We start from the raw sequence: 22,500 nt of genomic DNA on the forward strand, positions 1-22,500 counted from the left end.
TAAAGTGGAGCACATCTTGACTTCTTCCTCAATAGTATTATGTAAGGGTAAGTCCAAAAGCCCTAACTGTAATATTATAGAGGGTGGATATGGAAGTAAAAAAAAAAAAAATGGCTGAGTAGTGGACTTATAATTAAAGAACTTGTGTATGTACAAGAACATGTACTGCTAAAAAAAAAAAAAAAAAAAAAAAAAAAAAAAATATATATATATATATATATATATATATATATATATATATATATATATATATATATATATATATATATATATATATATATATATATATATATATCAGACATAAAATCAAAATGATAAGAAAATACACAGAGCAGTATAATAAACATGAACAAAGAAATCACACACAGAAAAATGTAGCACGGAGGAGTGCCAAGCATAGAGGAGTGCCAAGCATAGAGGAGTAATGGGAAACAAATAAGGATCGAGAAATATTTGTGTTGAAGGACTCTTCGGTAGGAGTATATTGAGCAGTCAGCAGGCTTGCTTGTCGCTCTCCCTCTGCCTATCTGAATGCAGAAGGACATATTTATAACCATGGCTAGGACGAATCTAGGAGTTCCAGTGGCGAGGCTAAACTACTACTTCCATTGCCGTGAGAGGTGGCTTTAATTTCCGTATTTTCTAAAGTTTTTGAGTCTATCCTTAACAGAAAGATTCTTAACATGTATCTGATCGCCAGTATGGATTCCGTATGGTGGCCGCACTACTGGTGATCTGGCCTTCCTTACTATGTCTTGGTCATCCTCTGTTAGGGATTTTGGTGAAACTGTCGCTGCTTTCTTAGACATATAAAACGCATTTTATAGAGTCTGGCACAAAACTTTAATTTCCAAACTATTCTTCTACGGCTTCTGTCCTCTCCGTAATTTTTCTTAAGTTTCTTTTCTGATCGTTCTATTGCTGCTGTGGTAGACGGTCACTGATCTCCTGAGTCTCTTAACAGTGGTGTCCCTCAGGGTTCTGTCCTGTCACCTACTCTCTTTCTGTTATTCATCAATCAATCAATCAAGAAGTCTGTGTCAGACTTCTTGTTTTATCCACTCCTGCACTGATAATACCACTCTTTTTTTTCTTTTTTTCTTAGATGTCCAAGCCTTCAGGAATGAAACAACTCAGGGAGGGAAACCACAAAATGTATGGCTTCAGCTTTTTATAAAATTTCTAGTTGGGACAGAGCAAACTTATTCTTGTTCAGTGTCTCAAAAAGCCTATTCTTCTATCTGTCGATTCGATACAACCATCCAGATAACAATCTCCCTCTTCTTCAATGACACTCAACTCAGCTGTCCAGTCGATGCCAATGGGCTCGTCTGCGACTCCGGACTCTAGCGATGCAGCAATTTCACACTCTCCAGCGACAGCTGTCTGCAAGCATCACTCCCATTCCACATGGGTGTTAATTGTGTCCGACGTATGGAGGAAGTTGCGCTCCCCGCCTTCGTTTCCTTCATGTGCAGCACGCAAGATCTGATTCGTCAAATAAGCGGCTGCATCAGCAACGGCAAATCATCCTTGCTGACGGCAGCCATCAGCCAACGCCAAATGCTGGCCTCATTGATGTCAACCGCCGTGGTCTGGCTGCTACTGGAGTGCCTGCTTTGCTGGAGCCACGCGGCCTGGATTGTGGGAATGAACGAAGGCCGGATGGAGTGACTATCTATCACTTCAGTGGTGGTCTGCTATGGGGCATAACTTGCACAAACACTTTCGTCAGCACTTACGTTGCGAGCTGCTCAGTTGCTCCAGGTGCTGCTGCCCGCTCAGCTGAACAGCGTAAACACATGAGACACGCAGCCCTCGTCATGCGTTATCGTTACGAGCCGCGTGTAAGCCTGGTCGCTTCCTGCAGCTTCCCTTATTTCTTATGTTCTTATGTTCTTATGTACATACAGGCACCCTTGGCTCTGCATTTGTTGGAGTCGTGCAAGAACTAGGATCACGGAGCAGACGGGCGAACCGTGAGAAACCTGCTGTCTACGGCAGAGTCACCGTAGTGGGGTTGTGTGGAAACGCAGCCGCCATTACCGACGCCGCTGGGTGCCATCTCCTGGCACCCCGCCATCCCCCAAACACACACACACACACACACACACACGCAAGCGTAAAGTATGTTGAACGTCACAGTAGCTTGCGTAAGGGAGGGAGACTCGCCTTCACACTCTGTGATGCCAATGATAAAAGTAAATAAAACACACACACACACACACACACACACACACACACACACACACTGAGTCTGTCCAGACTATCCACCAGGCACCGAGAGGCTCTGGAGAAGTTTGGAAGGGGACTACTGCATCATACACGTCTCAGAAACATGCTGCCGCCTGACGCGCCTCGCCCGGTCCGTGCCACCAAACACCACAACAAGATAACGCCCCTAAAGGCGCCGCGCACGGACCGGTACAGACTCAGTGCGATTCCCACCATGGTGAGAGCCATCAATCAATAGTCCCTTCTAGATTAGACTTACCTTTAGGATTAATGTTAAGTATTTCCCTACTCCCTCTGTACATTTTCAGTTTGTTAACTGCCTAAATAATAAACCGTTTATTATTATTATTATTATTATTATTATTATTATTATTATTATTATTATTATTATTATTATTACACACACACACACACACACACACACACACACACACACACATACCTATTACAGTGATGTTCAGCTGGTAAGGGTCATAATATTTTTCGCGCTTCAGTCTTGCTCGACAATGGTAAATCCCAGAATCTGGAAGCTTGAATTGGGTTTTCCAGACTGCAGGACCGTCGATGCCCGCTTTACTTGTGAGGTTGTGTGTCTGTCCCACGACAACAAAAGTTGTGCTTCATTTGGAAGTTGTCATGTTTTAGAGGAATTTTTTTTCTCTCTCTCTCTTTCTCTCTCTCTACACACACACACACACACACACACACACACACACACACACACACACACACACACACACACACACACACACACACACACACACACACACGACATACACGCACACCACATAAACGAACACAAACACACACTCTCTCTCTCTCTCTCTCTCTCTCTCTCTCTCTCTCTCTCTCTCTCTCTCTCTCTCTCTCTCTCTCTCTCTCTCTCTCTCTCTCTCTCTCTCTCTCTCTCACACACACACACACACACACACACACACACACACACACACACACACACATACGCAGGCTTAGAGTATGATGAACGTCACAGTAACTTGCGTAAAGGAGGGGGACTCTGCCTTCACACTCTGTGATGCCAATGATAAAAGTAAATAACACACACACACACACACACACACACACACACACACACACACACACACACACACACACACGGAGGCAGTAGGCACCTGCCGAATCGATAATTACTCCCAGTGAGGCTAAAGCACTGAATCAGGGGTGCTGTGAACTTATCATTAAACCGAGCTGTGACCTCACTGAACGTTTCCCTTTGTGTCTCACAACACAAGGGGGCAGTCACAGCCTGCCCTCTAAAGACAACTCTCTTCCTCGATACAAAACTACAAGCACCTAATAACACATACACACCCTTCACTCAAAATTTCAAAATTATCATGGCGACTCCTACACTAGCCTCGGAGTCCCATCTGGGGAGGGGACCACAAATGTCCCCAGGTCGGACTGCTCTTCCGACAACGACCTTAGGTGTCTTGACACCCCCCCTCAACTTTTTCTTCATTAACTTCTTCAACATTCGTGGACTAAGATCTAATTTTCAATCTGTAGAACACCACCTCTCCTCCTCTAAACCTCATCTTCTTTTCCTCACTGAAACTCAGGTATCTGAGGCAACTGACAGTAGCCCCTTTTCTTTTTCCTTCTACTTTCTCTATCCTCATTTTCAATCCATAGCTGGATGTTGCGTTTGTGTGTGCAACGACTTAACCTGCTCTCGTGCCCATGCTCTTGAATCTTCCGAGTTTTCCACCATCTGGCTACGACAACAGTCTCTCAAACTAAGTTTATCTGTGTTGTATACCTCTCACCTAACTCCTCTGACTATAAGAATTTCTTTGATTACTTAACTTCTAAAGTGGAGCACATTCTGACTCTCTTCCCTTTTGCAGAGATCTCCATTCTTGGAGACTTCAATGTTCACCACCAGCTTTGGCTTTCCTCTCCCTTCACTGACCATCCTGGTGAACTAGTTTTCAACTTTGCTATACTCCACGATCTAGAGCAATTGGTGCAACTCGTATTCCTGACCGTCTTGGAGATACGCCCAACATTCTTGACCTTTTCCTGACCTCTAATCCTGCTTATGCTGTCACCCTTTCTTCTCGGTTAGACTCCTCTGATCACAATCTCATATCTGTAACTTGTCCTATCGCTCCAATCCCTCCTCAGGATTCCCCTAAGCGAAGGTGCCTCTGGCGTTTTGCCTCTGCGCTGATTTTCCTTGGAATGACTATTGCTTCCGTGTCAGAGACCCATCTTTGTGTGGCGAGCGCATAACAGAGATGATAGTGTCTGGCATGGAGGCATACATTCCTCACTCTTTATCTCGACCTAAACCTTCCAAACCTTGGTTTAACACAGCTTGTTCTCGTGCTATACATGATAGAGAGGTGGCCCACAAAAGGTACTTAAGTCTTCCATCACCAGAATCTCATGCACTTTATATTTCTGCCCGGAACCATGCCAAGTCTGTTTTCCAACTAGCCAAAAACTCCTTCATTAACAGAAAGTGTCAAAATTTTTCAAGATCTAATTCCCCTCGTGACTTCTGGCATCTAGTCAAAAATATCTCCAATAATTTTGCTTCTTCTTTCCCTCCTTTATTTCAACCAGATGGCACCACTGCTATCACACTGAACTCTTCGCTCAAACCTTCGCTAAAAACTCTACCTTGGACGATTCAGGGCTTGTTCCTCCCTCTTCTCCACCCTCTGACTACTTCATGTTATCTATTAAAATTCTTCGTAATGATGTTTTCCATGCCCTCCCTGGCATAAACCATCGGAAGGCTTATGGACCTGATGGGGTCCCTCCTATTGTTCTCAGAAACTGTGCCTCCGTGCTTGCATCTTGCCTAGTCAAACTCTTTCAGCTCTGTCTGTCACCATCTACCTTTCCTTCTTGCTGGAAGTTTGCCTACATTCAGCCTGTTCCTAAAAACAGTGACCGTTCCAATCCCTCAAACTACCGTCCTATTGCTTTAATTTCCTGCCTATTTAAGTTTTTTGAATCTCTCCTCAACAGGAAGATTCTTAAACATCTATCACTTCACAACCTTCTATCTGATCGCCAGTATGGGTTCTGTCAAGGCCGTTCTACTGGTGATCTTCTGGCTTTCCTTACTGAGTCTTGGTCATCCTCTTTTAGAGATTTTGGTGAAACTTTTGCTGTTGCCTTGGATATATCAAAAGCTTTTGATAGAGTCTGGCACAGAGCTTTGATTTCCAAACTACCCTCCTACAGCTTCTATCCTTCTCTCTGTAACTTCATCTAAAGTTTCCTTTCTGACCATTCTATTGCTACTGTGGTAGACGGTCATTGTTCTTCTCCTAAATCTATTAACAGTGGTGTTCCTCAGGGTTCTGTCCTGTCACCCACTCTCTTCTTATTTTTCATCAATGACCTTCTAAACCAAACTTCTTGTCCTATCCACTCCTACGCTGATGATACCACTCTGCACTTTTCCACATCTTTTCATAGACGTCCAACCCTTCAGGAAGTAAACATTTCATGCAGGGAAGCCACAGAACGCCTGAATTCTGATCTTTCTAAAATTTCTGATTGTGGCAGAGCAAACTTGGTATTGTTCAATGCCTCAAAAACTTAATTTCCTCATCTATCAACTCGACACAAACTTGAAAGTATATGACATGTATTGTAGATAGCATGAAGCTGGCATTTAAGGGTGTCATATGTTTCAAGACACTTATCCCTCAATTTTTTACTTATGCTTTGGACACTTTTCTGGGACTGGCATCTCAGTGAGCTTTTTTTTTTTTTTTTTTTTATTGGATTTTTGTTGCCCCATTTTTGTTGGCCAGTGTCCCTCCTCATACATAAAACACACACACACACACACACACACACACACACACACACACAGAGAGAGAGAGAGAGAGAGAGAGAGAGAGAGAGAGAGAGAGAGAGAGAGAGAGAGAGAGAGAGAGAGAGAGAGAGAGAGAGAGAGAGAGAGAGAGAGCTCTGCAACTCACCTGGTTGCTCCACTGGAGTCTCATTTTGGTATGATTCCCGTGGTCAGAGTTGCAGGTCAGTGTGACGTTGGTGTCTTCTACCACGTAGTATACATGAGGGTCCACCGAACTGTCCTTTTGCCAGGCGCCCTTCACTTCTACACTGGGCGGAGGGAGTTCCGTCATGGAGACTGCAGGTCGTATTGGGGAAGAAAGGAAATAACAGCCTCCCTTACGTATACTGTGTGTGTGTGTGTGTGTCTGTGTGTGTGTGTGTGTGTGTGTGTGTGTGTGTGTGTGTGTGTGTGTGTGTGTGTGTGTGTGTGTGTGTGTGTGTGTGTGTGTGTGTGTGTGTGTGTGTGTGTGTGTGATTCTTTGTTCATATTCTTGACTAACACATTTTTGAGGAGCGTCTCTTTAGATTAATCGTTCTTTTCTTCATTTATGCATATTTTGACTATATTAGATTCATGAAGCATAATAGCTCGTCAGATGTTTTTATTTGTTAATTTTTTTCTTTGATATCTTAAAAAAAAAAGAATGAAGGTTTTTTTTTTCGTGTAAAGGAGATTGGTTACATACACACGCACACCCACACACACACACACACACACACACACGCACATGAAAGCAAGCAAGCACATGAGCGCAAAACAAAAATACACTCCCTCACACGTACTGAGCGGAAGCCACGCCACTTCGCTAATGTTTAGAGAAAAATAAGGAACTTTGATGTTAAAATTGTAAATGTATGAAATGAACATTGATTCAGCAGATAAAAAAAAAAAAAGGCAGCGTAAGAGAGAGAGAGAGAGAGAGAGAGAGAGAGAGAGAGAGAGAGAGAGAGAGAGAGAGAGAGAGAGAGAGAGACATTCAGCACTTGAAAGTATATGACATATATTGTAGATATCATGAAGCTGGCATTTAAGGGTGGCATATGTTATCAAGTCAATTTCTCCTCTTGCACTCACAGTTTGTATGAAACCATTTTCTTGCGCGCTATGAATGCTGTATATTTCGGCGGAAGAAGAAGCTGATAGTGGTGGGATAAGACGACACCCAAACTACCAAACCATCTGTGATGAAGTTTGGGTCAGAGAGCACCAGACAATTGAGACTGTGATATACCAGAACAATGAATAAAATACCTTGAATGCATTAGCAGTAATAAGGTACCATCACCCTCAAGCTCAAAACTAAACCTAAAATAAAATCCCCACCAGTTATTTTTGTACAAAAGGAAGGATGCGGTACGATCAGTTTTCCTAAACATAAGCAATGCCTTGCCTTGTGCCTCCTACGTTTGTCAGGCTGTCGTCCGTAATCTTCTATATATCAATTTTTGAAAATTTTTTTTATTAGATACACCAACGTTCTTGAATATTTCTCAGTATAAGGACTTCGTCCCTATACAACATTGCAAATTAAAGAGATTCTTTTTGCCTCCAATTTGCCTTCCTTTACCATATAGCTTGGGGTTCCATGCCTTGAAGACCTTTAGGTAACTCCTTCAGCTTTGGGGAAAAAAAGAAAAAAAAAAAAAGGGGAATGTTTACATAGCCTCCTGTTTTATCATTCGCATACAATGCCAGCAGAGGTTTGTAGTTGTGCTACGTTGAATATCGTTGACACACTTTTCTACGGGAATACGTTTCAGCGCATTTTCTAAAAAACGGACTCCTATTTTACTTTGTCTAACTTCCCCAAAAGTCATAATATAAAATCGTTGTTTATTTACAATGGTATTTTGCGTAAAATTTTAAGGTCTTTGTTTTTGTATCTGGCGTATAAGATGATCCCCCCTTTTTTGTCTTTTTTTAGGGTGATTCAAGTGTTGTCTTCTACACCGAAATATACGGTAAGTGCTACAAAGTCATTCAGGAAACGGATTGCTCAGTGATAAGACAGCCTACTGCCATAGAGACGAATGGGAATGGAAAACAGGTGAAAGTCAAATGACGTATATGTAATACTGGGAAGTTTGCAAGTGCCACCACTGCCAGTGCCTTGGTTCTCCTCGCTGCCGCTACTACCATCACTCTGACTGCCTATACCGCCATTTGCAATTAGATGTGTAGCGGGAACCAACCATCGGAAGTCTTTACTTTGAAGTCTCTCATGTATGTCAAAACTGTAAAGTGGAATCCAAGCCTTAAATCATGTGTTTGCTTACGTCAGTGACAGAAATAATGAAACTGTCAATAAATAATCAGAAGGAGCACACTTTTAAGAGCGCAGTGATAAACTATAGATAAACGATATAACAATGACATTACAATCATCAAAATTTGTTTTACCTTGTGGTTCCTTGTACGAGCTGGTCTCATTACAGTAAGTAACCAGACTCGAAGAAGTCATAACAGGTCGCATAAGAAAATAAAGTATGGCTCTTATGCACATAATGAGAGGACAAGAGGTGGCGATCCAGGCATAGAACGAGTGCCTGTACAAACATAGCGCGAGATGTGCATTAGCAGCGTGTCCCTGGTTCATAGTGTGCTTGAGCTTAGCTGAAGCGCTGTCTCATCAGGCATTTCAAGCTTAGCAGCGGGAAAAATGGTCCGTGGCTGTTAAGGTGTTGATAGCACACACGGGCGTTCAAAGCGGGACATTAAGATGGCGGGACATTAAGATGCTTGGAATGTGGCATGAAACCTTACCGTATTTCTTGAAGATAGCATCTGTTATACGTTCTTCACTGCGGTACACATGAGGCATCGCTGTGAGTGCTATTTTCGTGTAATTATCAATGAAGCGACCACAGAATATGTAAACTATTTTCTTCAGATTTTTAAGGAAGTCGTCGGGTACGACACATCCCCCACCTCTGGAGTACGAGCTGTGGTCAAACAAAGCCTGACAATTTTGATGCGTGCAGAATATCTCAAAATAATGCATTGTATTGATTCTTGTGGGTTCATTCAGGTATTGATGATTAAATATTGCTGTAACACATGCATCAGAGTTGTTTACAAAGTCGAGCTGGTCCGTTGTGATGTTCGGGCAGAGTTTGGTGTCTGATGCATTGGCTGCAACCAATCCGGTGGTAGTAATGGGTAAAACCATCACCACCACCTCCACCACTATTACTGCCACGACACCCCGTCGCATGGGGAGGTTTGGGATGGCCAACTGAGTGCCAACTCCTGAGCCGAGGAAATGAGTGAGGCAGGAAAGCACCGCAAAGCTCACCGACATGAACTGATTATATTCATGATGCTGAGGGAGCAGTTTCACGAGCACGCATGCGTAACGCGCCTGGACCACTCCGTGCCACTCGACACCACAATCTGTTAACGCCAGTAAAGACTCCCGCGCTCGGACTTATTCCGCCTCAGCGCGGTTCCTATCATGTTGTGAAGCAATAACATTTAGCCATTCTCTAAATTAACCTTAATCTGAGTGTAATATCCTTAAAATGATGCAACTTATGTCAGTTTGGCGGGAAGTGTCTAGACTTAGGCTTAACTAAGATCACTTCATAAGAACATAAGAACATAAGAACATAAGAAATAAGGGAAGCTGCAAGAAGCGACCAGGCTTACACGTGGCAGTCCCTGTATGAAACACACCTACCTATTTCCATCTGCTATCCCCATCCATAAACTTGTCTAATCTTCTCTTAAAGCTCTCTAGTGTCCTAGCACTAACTACATGATTACTGAGTCCGTTCCATTCATCTACCACTCTATTTGAGAACCAATTTTTTCCTATCTCCTTCCTAAACCTAAATTTTTCAAGCTTGAACCCGTTATTTCTTGTTCTACCCTGGTTGCTGATCCTAAGAATTTTGCTTACATCTCCCTTGTTATAACCCTTATACCATTTAAAGACTTCTATCAGGTCCCCTCTTAACCTACGTCTCTCTAAAGAATGTAAATTTAACAGCTTCAACCTCGTCTCGTAAGGGATACTCCTCATTCCCTGAATCCTTTTAGTCATTCTCCTCTGTACTGATTCTAATAGACCTATATCTTTCCTGTAATGTGGGGACCAGAACTGCACCGCGTAGTCTAGATGAGGTCTGACCAGCGCCAAGTATAACTTTAATATTACTTCCGGCCTCCTACTTTTAACACTCCTAAAAATGAATCCTAGTACCCTATTTGCCTTGTTTCTGGCTTCTATGCATTGTTTCCCTAGACGGAGTTCAGAGCTAACTATAACTCCTAAATCTTTCTCGTACCCTGTACCTACCAGAGTTTGGTTGTCTAATGTGTACCTGTTGTGTGGGTTTCCTATACCTACGCTAAGCACTTTGCATTTATTGATATTGAATTGCATTTGCCATCTATCCGTCCATTCATTCATTCTATCTAAGTCTGCCTGCAAGGCGATGGCATCCGATTCTGACCTAATTAATCTACCTATCTCTGTGTCATCCGCAAATTTACTAACATCACTACTAATTCCACTATCCAAGTCATTGATATACATTAGAAATAACAATGGCCCTAATACTGATCCCTGTGGCACCCCACTAATTACATGACCCCAATTACTTCATAATGTACACGACTTGTATTCAGTCTCATGGACCTATTGTGTACATAATCAGGGAGCACTTAATTCTCTCACAACTTTACATATTATAACGAAAGACCATGGAAATTATAACGTAAGTTTTATCGTGTTATTTCCGAGCAACTGGTTACGAAAACAGGATGCGAATCTTATCATGCTCTTGTCAGTTTGCTCAGAATAGTTACGACCAAAGACTACTACTACTACTAGTGCTACTACTACTACTACTACTACTACTACTACTACTACTACTACTACTACTACTACTACTACTACTACTGCTACTACTACTAATACAACGACAACAACAACTGCTACTACTACTACTACTACTACTACTACTGGCAACAACAATACCAAATGCAAAAACAACAACAACAACAACAACAACAACAACAACAACAACAACAACAACAACCACTACTACTACTACTACTACTACTACTACTACTACTACTATTACTACTATTACTACTACTACTACTAGTGCTGCTACTACTACTACTACTACTACTACTACTACTACTACTACTACTATTACTACTACTACTACTACTAATACAACAACAACAACAACAACAACAACAACAACAACAACAACAACAACAACAACAACAACAACAACAACAACAACAACAACAACAACAACAACAACAACAACAACAACAACAACTACTACTACTACTACTACTACTACTACTACTACTACTACTACTGGGAACAACAATACCAAATGCAAAAAAATAACAACAACCACTACTACTACTACTACTACTATTACTACTACTACAACTAGCAACAACAAGAACAACAACAACAACAACAACAACAACAACAACAACAACAACAACAACAACAACAACAACTCCTACTACTACTACTACTACTACTACTACTATTACTACTGCAACTAGCAACAAGAACAGCAACAGCAAGTAAGTAATCCTTTACTTTGTGACAGTCGGGCGCAAAAGGTCATCTTTCTCATGTCAACAACCACTCTCTTCCAACTACAAAAACAAGAAATGAACACTTTGACAGCTAGTCTCTTTATTATAGCATAGTTTAGTTTATACAAACATATAAAATATACACGAATTACTCCTCTTGACTCCTTTTCTTTGAATTCCAACACAAAAGCTCTACAGAAAGGCTCACCGGCAAACACAAGCCTTCACACTCTCTTCACAACAATCACATGTGCCTCAGGAATTCTTCCCCTTCAACTCACTTTAACATCTTTAAAATGTAGACTTGTTTACTACAATGCACTTTATAACGCAATATAAATACAAACATTAATCGCATAGATACAGCATCAAGACCAAAGGAGTAACAAGAAGTGACCCCACACCACTGCACCAAGTGAATTAGCCAGGCACTATCACCACACACACACACACACACACACACACACACACACACACACAAACACACACACACACACACACACACACACACACACACACTGTTATCTGAATACTTCTCTGGAGACATTCTTGTTACCTGGTCTTTCTTATTACTCGCATCTCTATTTTTGTCTGAACATTTACAGTACAGCACATCAGAAAGGCATAAATTTATAAATACATTCACAGTGACAGACATAAAATAGCACATAAGTCTTTATGCATAGTACATGGTAATTTGCTTCGCTTGACTTAAAATTCACTTCATATACCACTGTTTCCTTGGTCTGCCGTGAGCTCTTCTTTCCTCCTTCTATTTTTCCTGTCAAACTCAAACTCTTTTATCTTCCCTTTCTCAATCAACACTTGTCCTTAGAGTTCCGGTTAACGTGTTCAAATTACTATACTCTTGTTCAGAACCACCTCGCCGCTGCTTCCAATCATGACCACAGCCTTACTTGATGGGCCACGCCTTACAGTCTAACATTGCAGAGCCACACATGTTTTCATCATCCCATCCTCCTTCTCTTTTTCTTTCTTTTTCCTTTTTTTTTTTTTTACTCCCTATCGATATAGTTTTGTCGAGAGACTTTTTCATTGTCCTTGAGTTCATTGCCACATCTTTGTCTTTGGCCGTCCGAATTCCCATGTAACAAAACCTGCTCACTTAGTTATTCTTCTGTCTTTAATGTTTTTATCACATTTGAATCTTTTATTTATTTATTTATTTTTTGATTGCCATACACATTCTGTCTTTTTCAAAATTTTCTTAGTCCTTTTTCTTCAATACCCGTGTTCACTGTTTCCCCATGTAGACAAAATAGGTCTAAGGGACAACACACACTCCTGTCATATCTCCCGCTTCCTCCTCATCCTGTCACTTAGTTTTCCTCATTTGTTTTTTATCTGCTGCTTTCCTTTTTCATGTACAAATTTTCAGGCAACCTAAGATCGTCAGCGTGTAGGCAGAGAAAAGTTTATAGATCGCGAGAGTGAGCGAATAAGTGTACGAATTCATTGTGCTGAATTTGTAGCCAGTGAGCGTTTTCCATACAAAACTATGGGAAAAAACCTTGTACACTGATATTCTTAATATTACACACTAGATATCCTTTACGACATAATCATAATTCTTTACACACACACACACACACACACACACACACACACACACACACACACACACACACAGTACATCCATCAGATATGTCTCTTGGTTCTGAAGTAAGTTCTTAAAAGAAAACACTACTTAACGTACCAGTTTGGCAAGAAGATCGACATCTATAATGTCCTTAGACCTTAGATTCTATTCAAAATCTATGATTTGTACTAAGCCTCAGGCACCTACTCTCCGTCCTGCACCGCTTGGTACGTACGTTGGTAGTATCCCTTGGGTACCTGCAGTGTAAATACGTACACACACACACACACACACACACACACACACACACACACACACACACACACACACACACACACACACACGCACGCACACGCCCACACACACTGGATAGGAGGTTCCTCTAAACAACAGTCTTCCCGAACAACGACACGGGAAATATACTGTAGGATATATCACGTAGGTAATCGTAGTATAGTCACGGTCAAAAGTTGAGCATTCCAAAGCACTCACTTCCACTGTGCTGAGCGTTTTCCCTCCATTAGTCTTATGATCCACGAAGAGCCTATCAATATCCAGGTTTTGTAAGGAGGCTGTCATCAGATCAGACAACTTAGGTTTGAGGAAAAACACAAAACACAATGTAAATGAGTGCAAGTGAGTGCATAAAAGAAGTTTTCTGACTACGACTTCTTGGTTTTTCCTTGTCTCTCATCTTCAGTTATTCTTTTCTCGTATCTTTCCTTTTTACTTGTTCGTCCATATTTTTCTGTCTTGTCTGTCTTTGCTTCTGCCAGCTTGTCTGTCCCTCCTCTCTCTCTCTCTCTCTCTCTCTCTCTCTCTCTCTCTCTCTCTCTCTCTCTCTCTCTCTCTCTCTCTCTCTCTCTCTCTCTCTCTCTCCTCTCCCTTTTTGGTCCATTAAGATAAGAGTGATTTGTAACAGTCGGGTAAACCAAAGCGAACACGAGCGGGTGGAGGTGGAAACACAGGAAAGGATGGTTTGAGACAGTGCACGGAGACTATAAGGTTGAAACGTATGTACATCTTACACGAACGCGACTAATGCGAGGGACGGTGGTGATCATCATCATTATAAAGAATATACACTAATGAAGATACTTCTGTAAACTCTACGTACAGTAAGTGAAAACGACACTCTTCTCTCAGAAACACACACACACACACACACACACACACACACACACACACACACACACACACACACACACACACACACACACACAAAGGAAATAAGGATATCGAACACAAGTTAGTACAGGAAAACATCTGCTTCCCGCAATCTGTTACACAACCATCGCCTCCTCTGGGATGGGCGGGACATTGAATTTTTCTATCTCTGTCCCTCGAGGCAGACTGCTTTCTTCTACAGAGTCCACTCCACTTGAGGAGTCTGATTCAGCACGGTCACATCCCGAGTCCTGTGGGATGAGATTGGCGTATTCAGCGATGCATTTGCTGTCACCTATGTATTGACGCGCCTTAACAGAGTTGCCGGTGCCTAGGTTGGCGTATACACGGCTATTGGCTTCGCTGGCCTCTGTGTCAATGTAGTTGTGGTCGTCGGTCGACAGCAGGGTGCTCATAACCAAGTATTCTGGATTGGTGTGTGCCAGCACGGTGGGGCTGTACACGCCACTGTCGTGTTTGGTCAGTTGTCGGTGTCGACCATTTTGGGATCCCTGTGATGAAACGCTCTTGAGAACGGTGCGGCGTGGAGAACATTGACGTCTTTCGTGCATGCCATCTGGGGTGTCGGGCTCCGGAGAATGCTTGTCCATCTTGAGGTAGAGGTCTTGGTTGCCGTATTCCTCTTTCTCAGGCCGGCTCATGAAGCACGCCACTGTCTTGTCGTCAAAATCGAATACGGTGTTGGTGTCAGTGCGGTCAGCGGACATGGGCACATAAGAACTGGCGGAGTCTTCGCCTTCCGCAGAGCGAAAGTACTCTTTCTGTCGGTTTGTGAGACGGGTGGGTGTGGAGAGGCGGTCGCCCTGCACCGTCAGGTAGGGCGCCACACCGGGACTGAAAGGCGTCTCGTAGCCATCCTCGGTAGGTAGCGGGGTGGTCTGGCGCATCTTGGCTGAGTAGTCTTGACTTGCGAGTAAGTCCAGAAACTCACTTGTAGCATTCTCCTCATAGGGCTCATTGAGCTGTAGATAGTTCTGGAAGGGTAGGGAGGGCCTCAATATTTTTATTTATTTATTTATTTTTTTTTGTGTGTGACACAACGCTATACACATTAGGTGTTGATTTGTTGTCACGAAAATACCAGTACATGTGATGCATACATATGGTGTCCTTATATAGTTACTTTACTTACTTGTCTTTGCACCTCTCCCAGCATGTCTCCCAGGCTGGCCTCCAGGGTGGTGAAGGAAGGCCTTTCCATAGGATCGGTGTTCCAGCATTCCAGCATCAGGCGGTACCTTAAGGGACACGATATATATCAGATTTGGTGGCAGTAGAAAGAAAAAAAGGAAAAGGAAACATAATAATAGTAATAAGTGTGGGAACACCCACAGCGGAGGAGAAATGCTTGAAGCAGCATGTTTGGCTACTAAGGCTAGATAGCCCCAGACGTCTCATCGTGGATTCGAACCTATGACATCAGCACCGAAGTGAGGCGCCTTAATCCACTACACCACGATGACCGCGCCCAGCACTACACCACGATGACCGCGCCCAGGATGTTGAAAATCATCATTTACCGATATAAAGAATAAAGCCGCACTGCAGGACCCAGTTTAGTTTGTAATATTAGTGATGCAACCTGAGTATTATAAAGAAAATATATACAGATTTTCATGTGGTTCGTAGGTTGTCTTGCTCTACGGTTATTAATAATGAACTCTGAAAGAAGCAGCTTAAAGGAAAAAAATGTAATACTCTTTGCATGAGTATTTGTACAAAATTATGGTATATCGCAGGCGTACGCTTGCATTAAACTGGACTCTGCTATCTCAAACTGAATCGTCTGTGAAAGCTAACCCAGTATTAATGGACGTGGGGTTCCGTTAGTTGATCTTACTCATCAGCTATCATTCAAAAAGAAAAGACTACAGTGGCAAAAAAAAAAAAAAAAAAAAAAAAAACAGCAACTCAGGACAAATTTATCATGCTGCAAGTTGTTCAGAAGGAAGAATGTCTGTATGGAAACTCTGTGAGAACTTGGGGAGGGAGTAGGCAGGTAACTGAAAGTGTCCCCATTGATAGATGCTCTTAGTATATTGTTATTATTATTGTTGTATTTTTATTCTCTTGATAAGGAAAGATATCGTGTGGGTTCAACTTTCCTTGAAGTGATAGGTAGATAGATTAGTTTAATCATAAAAAAAAAACTACCCTCCCTGGAGGATTCATTGCACAATTGAACATTTCATAATACTAATATTTCTTTCTGTCCCATATTAGTATTTTATGTAAGAAAAGAGAGAGAGAGAGAGAGAGAGAGAGAGAGAGAGAGAGAGAGAGAGAGAGAGAGAGAGAGAGAGAGAGAGAGAGAGAGAGAGAGAGCACTCACAGGCCGTAGGTTGCGTAGCGGGGTTGTTCAAGACGGACGCCTTTCTCCAACTTAAGGATGAAGCTTTCGTCAAACTCGCTACACGAGTACGGGATCTGTCCGAGGCTGAAGATCTCCCACAGAACCACGCCAAAGGACCAAACGTCACTCTGCGTGGAGAACACCCCGTCCCGCAGACACTCCACAGCCAGCCACTTGACAGGCACGGGACCCTGCCAGACACCAAAACTTGTATTAGCCCCAGCGCAGATGGTGAGAGGAGAAAGAAGAGATACGTTAGATCATGAGCTCAGAAGCAAAAGTCAAAAGAAAGTCTTCTTAAAATTATAAAGATATTACATGATTCAGTAGACTCTTGTATTGTGCTCTACTTCTGCTGTGACACCAGGGCCTCTGTTAATAAAGACTCCTAGGAGAACTCCTAGGAGCACTTCTAGAAGCGCTTTTATCCTCGACTTTGCTCATAGAAGTTGCTCCTAAAAGCAACTTTTACTTTCAAAGTAAATGTTACTCCTTGGGGTAGAAAAGCCACTAAGTAGCGGCTTTTCTAATATCAAATATAACAAGATGTCGCTTTTCTTGGTGGTAGTTTATGTTTGTGAATTAATCTTGAATATATGTCAAGTAATTTTAGGGCACTATTAAGAGCGATGTGTAATTCCGGACATGTCGATAATTTGTCGGATGTAAAGAGAGCGCCGCTCTCCTTGCCGGGCCAACACGCCGCTTGTCCTTGAAAAAGATGCAGAGGACGGCTGCTGGTTCAAGAGTAAAACAAAGAGTGAAACATTGCTCCTTGTAAACCTCACAGAAGAAAAAAAAAAAAAAAAACAAAGGATAAAAATGATCCAGGAGTGACTTCCAAACAAAAGAAGACTGTATGGGCAGACATTGTTGCCCGTCTAAATTAAGCATGCATTCATTCATGTGCATTGTACATCTCTCTCTCTCTCTCTCTCTCTCTCTCTCTCTCTCTCTCTCTCTCTCTCTCTCTCTCTCTCTCTCTCTCTTTTATATGAGTTTAAGAGACAAGTTTGTTTTTTTGTCAATAAAGGCGGAGTATACGTACATACCTGCATACACATCTGTGTATGTGTGTGTGTTTGTGTAATATATATATATATATATATATATATATATATATATATATATATATATATATATATATATATATATATATATATATATATATATATACACACACACACACACACACACGTGTATGCATGTATGTACGTATACTCCGCCTTTGTTGACAAAGCAAACTTCACTCTTAACTCTGTAAAAGTTCCTCCGAGGTACTTTTTATCTTTAGCCCACTTTGAGAATACTTCTAGGAGCAAACTCGCAATTTTGAGAGTCCTTTTATGAGTTAGGAGCAACTTTGAAGGTAATCTTTACTTTGAGGGTAACTTTTATCTTTCAAAGTGTTTATTAATACTGGCCCAAAACACATAATTCGAAAAAGCACCTCTTCTTACGCTTTATTCCCTTTCTGTCGGACCCGTTAAAGGAGAACAATACCATATATGGGAAAGAAGGGCCACGAGTATTTTTAAAGAAAAAAAAATTCTGAGTGTTACGTGCTTAGTAAAAAAAAAAAAAAAAGAAAAAAAAAAAACACGATAGTTGATCAGCTTTCTGAGCCAGATGAAAAGTACATATTCGAGCATAAAGAAATGTTTAACATGTTTCTCACGCCACTGAAAATTTAAAAATGTTGGCAGGCGTCACTCGTGACTGAAACACCTAGTGGCAAGTTATATCAAAGCTGCCTGTTAATGATAATGAGCTATGAACTGAGATTAGCAGTCAGCCGTTAGTGACAACATTATGGGATATGAGCTGAACTGGTACGCATTATCAATTTTCAAGCACTCTTTGACCTTATATAATTTTGTTTTGAATGATTATGAGTTCTTTTTCTGTTTTATCTATATATTATTTTCTTATGAAATACGAAAGGAAATGGTAGAGGGAACACAGGGAGGGTCAGCAGCAGGTTTGTAGCACCTCACTTCCATGGTTGTGTCCCTAGCTGGCTAAATCAACGTCGTCAGCTCCTCTGGTGCCCTTCTTCGTCTTCAGGAGGTTTTCAGACAAAATTTGTTTGTGCAGGCATAGGTGACATGTATTCATTTGAATTTCATTTCATACACACATGGAGATCCGGTAAGCTTTGCAAAATTCATGAGAAAGATAAAAAAAAATAATAAATAAAGAAGCTCAGTGTTTGAAGGAAGACTAAGTAACTATTACCACATTACCTACCAAACTATGTTAGAAAATATTATATGCAGTAGTTACTAATACTTACATTGGTAACTTTCTTGTAATTATTGTTCTTGTAGATGTCCTTCGCAAGTCCAAAGTCGCTGATTTTGACGACGTTGTTTTCATTTAACAGTACGTTCCTCGCAGCCAAGTCGCCGTGCAACACCTGAGGCAGGAAGAAATGGTGCTGTGGTGGCCCCAGTTTTGCCTTTCTTTCTTTCTTTATTTATCTATTCTTGCATTTATGAATTCCTTAGTTTTCTTTGTTAGCTTTCTTCTCTTTCTGTCTTTTGTACTTCTCTTTGACAAAGTGCCTTACTTTTTTTTCCTGAATGTTGATTTTCTTACTTAATTTCTCATTTGTACACATATCAAAGGAACACAAAGGAAGGAAGTACAGCAACAGATATATTCCCCTAGTAAAAGTATAACAGGTCTGTTGTGATGAGCTGCACTATCTGTTCAAGTAAGAGCTTCGTGATTTTCTCTCTCTCTCTCTCTCTCTCTCTCTCTCTCTCTCTCTCTCTCTCTCTCTCTCTCTCTCTCTCTCTCTTGTTATCTGTTATTACCTTCTTGAATGCCAGGTACTCCATTCCTTTGGCGATCTGGTAGGCCCACTCAAGCAGGTTAGTGGAGCAAAGTACATGAGTACCATTCAAGGACTGAGCACTGAGGTAGCCGTCTGACGTGCCGGAACTGGTCTCTGTTTGCATAGGAAAACAATAATATTAGGTACAGCGGTATCAAGGAACTTAAAACTTGAAATAAGCTAAGATGCTGCAAGCGTCATTGTTGCTGAAGCTGCAGTTACACTAATTATTATTCCTATCAAAAATGCATATACTGTATCTTTATGTTTTCTTGTATGTTTTGGTATGTTTTTTTTTTTTCCATTTATTTTCTGGTGGTCACAGAGGTTGTTTGAGCGTAATGCTTGTGCTTTGTCATTTTCTTTCGTCATCTTTCGTTCTCCCATTTAACACTGTAATGTTCACAGGAGACTTTTTTTTTTTTTTATTGCGTGGTTGGCCTGTGATCTGTGTTGATGACATTATTAATATGATAAATTGTATTTCTAATCTTTGTAATTGTTTTGTTCGAATCTGGGAAACAGTTAATTAAGCTTAATTAATATTGATCAACCTCCACTATTACGTAACACCAAGATCTGTCTACGCCTTGCCAGCTACTTTAACTTCATAGTAAATTTTAGCTTTTTTCGTCAACCTCTTAACTGTTCTAACCAATTATTGAGGCTTTAAATACTCATCTTCTGCCTCTAATCTCTTATACATACTTCTTTTCAGCCGTAGTGTTTTAACCAACCAGTCATCCACTCAGGACCATTTTTCTTTTATCTTATTGCTCTATATGAAATACTTTCTATCTGGTATGTATGTAATTTATTAACGAAATATTTATAGAACTCATTAGCATTAACCTCACCAAATCTCGTATCCTTCCATATTTCCCACTCATCCTCGCATCTCTCCTCACCTCTCCCTCATTCATCATGTTCCTAGGCCTCACCTGGCCTTCCCTTTCTGTCCTTTGCTAGTCAACTCCCTGGAGTACCTTCGTAATCCTTCAAAATCTGCTCACCTAAAGTCAGGTACCCTACTTATGATTTTGCTTCAGGAAGCCTCCCATTTCAAATTTATCTTAATTTCAAAATGATTACTGATACATGCTAATAAATGTCCTTCAGCTGTGTGACTCATTTATCTGTTTTGCAGAACTAAATTTAGAATTTTTTTCTCCCAGGTAGGTCCCAAGATTACCTGGTTTAATAGATAGCACACTAAAGCAAGCGCAACCTTACCGCATGGAAGAAAGCTGTTGTCAGAGGCCACGTGGTGGCTGCTGGAGGAAGCCGACACCGTCCTGGCTCGGAATGGGCGACAGCCAGCGTCGCCGTCAGTATTACAAGGGGACAGAAGGTTTGTGGATGTGGCCGGGGGTCCGTCAGAAGTCTGAGTGGTGCCATAGAACACGTTGTCTTGATGAAAGTTGAGATGTGTGTACTTGAGACCATGAGAAGTGTGGCTCCTGGAAGTAATGCAAGGGATGAGTGTTGCCGTCTTGTGCTGTTGTGGTTCACGTCCGTCAGGAAATAGAACTTTTATGCTATATGATAATTATATATATACATATATATATATATATATATATATATATATATATATATATATATATATATATATATATATATATATATATATATATATATATATATATATATATATTTTATTTATTTATTTATTTATTTATTTATTTATGTATTTTTTTGTTTGTGGTGGTTCTTGATGAGTAGTTGTGGTGTTTTCATAGTCTTATATGCAGCAAAGGGTGAGTTGCAAGGTCTGACCTGGGTCTTATATGCAGTAAAGGGTGAGTTGCAAGGTCTGACCTGGGTCTGTTTGCTTGACGTTTTTATTGATGATGTTTTCGATGACTTGTCTGTTTCGTATTCCGGGGACGTGAAGCTTCTATAAGAAAGCATGATCTTGTTTTGCAAGACCTGCGCCAACTATTGTTCGAAGAAGCCATATACATCTCCAATTTAGAGCCATCTATCAACACACAGGCACAACATCTACAAATCATACCCACTTTGAAAAGTAGACCGCGGGAAAGCACCACGTCACCTCGTAGCCAGTGAGGAAGGGGGTCACGTCACCCAGCGGTGCTCACTGCACCGGCCAATCACGGGCCACCACCCGCATGTGCCAGGAGATGCAAACACCTTCACTGCTCTGGACAGTGCCCCAGTCACGCCAGGGTTATCAGACCGGTTCCCGATAAGTTACGACCGATCTGATGCCTTCACTCGGCGACCTGTCAAACGTCCACTCGCCGAGTGGTCTGGTGTGAGGAAGAGGTCTGGTGCAGTCTGAAGTTATCGGAGGTGGGTCTCGACTAGCTGTGAATGGTTCACACCTCCCGAGCACTCGGTGAGTGATCCTTGTGTCTGACTGTGTGCGAGCGGGTCTACTACAAGTTGGGGACCACTCGCTGACTGGTCGGTGACTCGTCCCCGACTGAGAGGTTCATGTATATTTTTTTCAGTTTTGGAAATAAATTGCAGCGTAACAATTATGACTTGAAATAATTCTTGTCATCGTTGGTAAGGATTGTGGACCGCATTCTTGTTACAGGCGCTGTTCCCCCAGGCACGCAAGATACGAAGACGCCTTTATGAATCTCTCTCTCTCTCTCTCTCTCTCTCTCTCTCTCTCTCTCTCTCTCTCTCTCTCTCTCTCTCTCTCTCTCTCTCTCTCTCTCTCTCTCTCTCTCTCAGCACTCGTGTACACAATAAAGGAAAGAATAGTCTACCTTGAGCTGGAGTCACTTCTGTGTCTGGGTCGCGGCTCACGGAAATTCGGGTCGATCTTGTCTTCAGTGTTGATCTGGTTCACGAAATCGCGGCGATGGCGGCGCATGTAG

The 22,500-nt window shown here is 41.7% G+C and overlaps 2 protein-coding genes across 7 annotated transcripts in view; both read right to left on the minus strand.

Annotated features, from left to right (window-relative positions):
* The window catches only part of LOC135111594 (vascular endothelial growth factor receptor 2-like), a 24,745-nt gene extending 15,313 nt beyond the window's left edge, over positions 1-9,432 (minus strand). The window contains 3 exon segments of the mRNA XM_064025062.1: positions 2,678-2,828; positions 6,207-6,376; positions 8,846-9,432. Of these exon segments, the coding sequence (XP_063881132.1) occupies positions 2,678-2,828; positions 6,207-6,376; positions 8,846-9,383 (859 nt within the window). The 5' untranslated portion in view covers positions 9,384-9,432.
* A 2,303-nt stretch (positions 9,433-11,735) lies between these two features.
* LOC135111603 (vascular endothelial growth factor receptor 1-like) overlaps positions 11,736-22,500 on the minus strand; it is a 40,633-nt gene continuing 29,868 nt past the window's right edge. For all 6 annotated transcript variants that reach the window (XM_064025090.1, XM_064025094.1, XM_064025093.1 and 3 more), the window contains exons 22-28: positions 22,390-22,500; positions 20,876-21,102; positions 19,623-19,756; positions 19,097-19,219; positions 16,780-16,991; positions 15,580-15,685; positions 11,736-15,421 (exon numbers count right to left, since the gene is read on the minus strand). The exon at positions 22,390-22,500 is cut by the window's right edge and continues 49 nt beyond it. In XM_064025090.1, coding sequence (XP_063881160.1) covers positions 14,543-15,421; positions 15,580-15,685; positions 16,780-16,991; positions 19,097-19,219; positions 19,623-19,756; positions 20,876-21,102; positions 22,390-22,500 — 1,792 coding nt within the window. In that variant the 3' untranslated portion in view covers positions 11,736-14,542. The remainder of the gene's footprint in view (positions 15,422-15,579; positions 15,686-16,779; positions 16,992-19,096; positions 19,220-19,622; positions 19,757-20,875; positions 21,103-22,389) is intronic.

The sequence above is a fragment of the Scylla paramamosain genome, chromosome 22 (assembly GCF_035594125.1).
Source record: "Scylla paramamosain isolate STU-SP2022 chromosome 22, ASM3559412v1, whole genome shotgun sequence".
In the NCBI taxonomy this organism is placed as follows: Eukaryota; Metazoa; Arthropoda; class Malacostraca; order Decapoda; family Portunidae; genus Scylla; species Scylla paramamosain.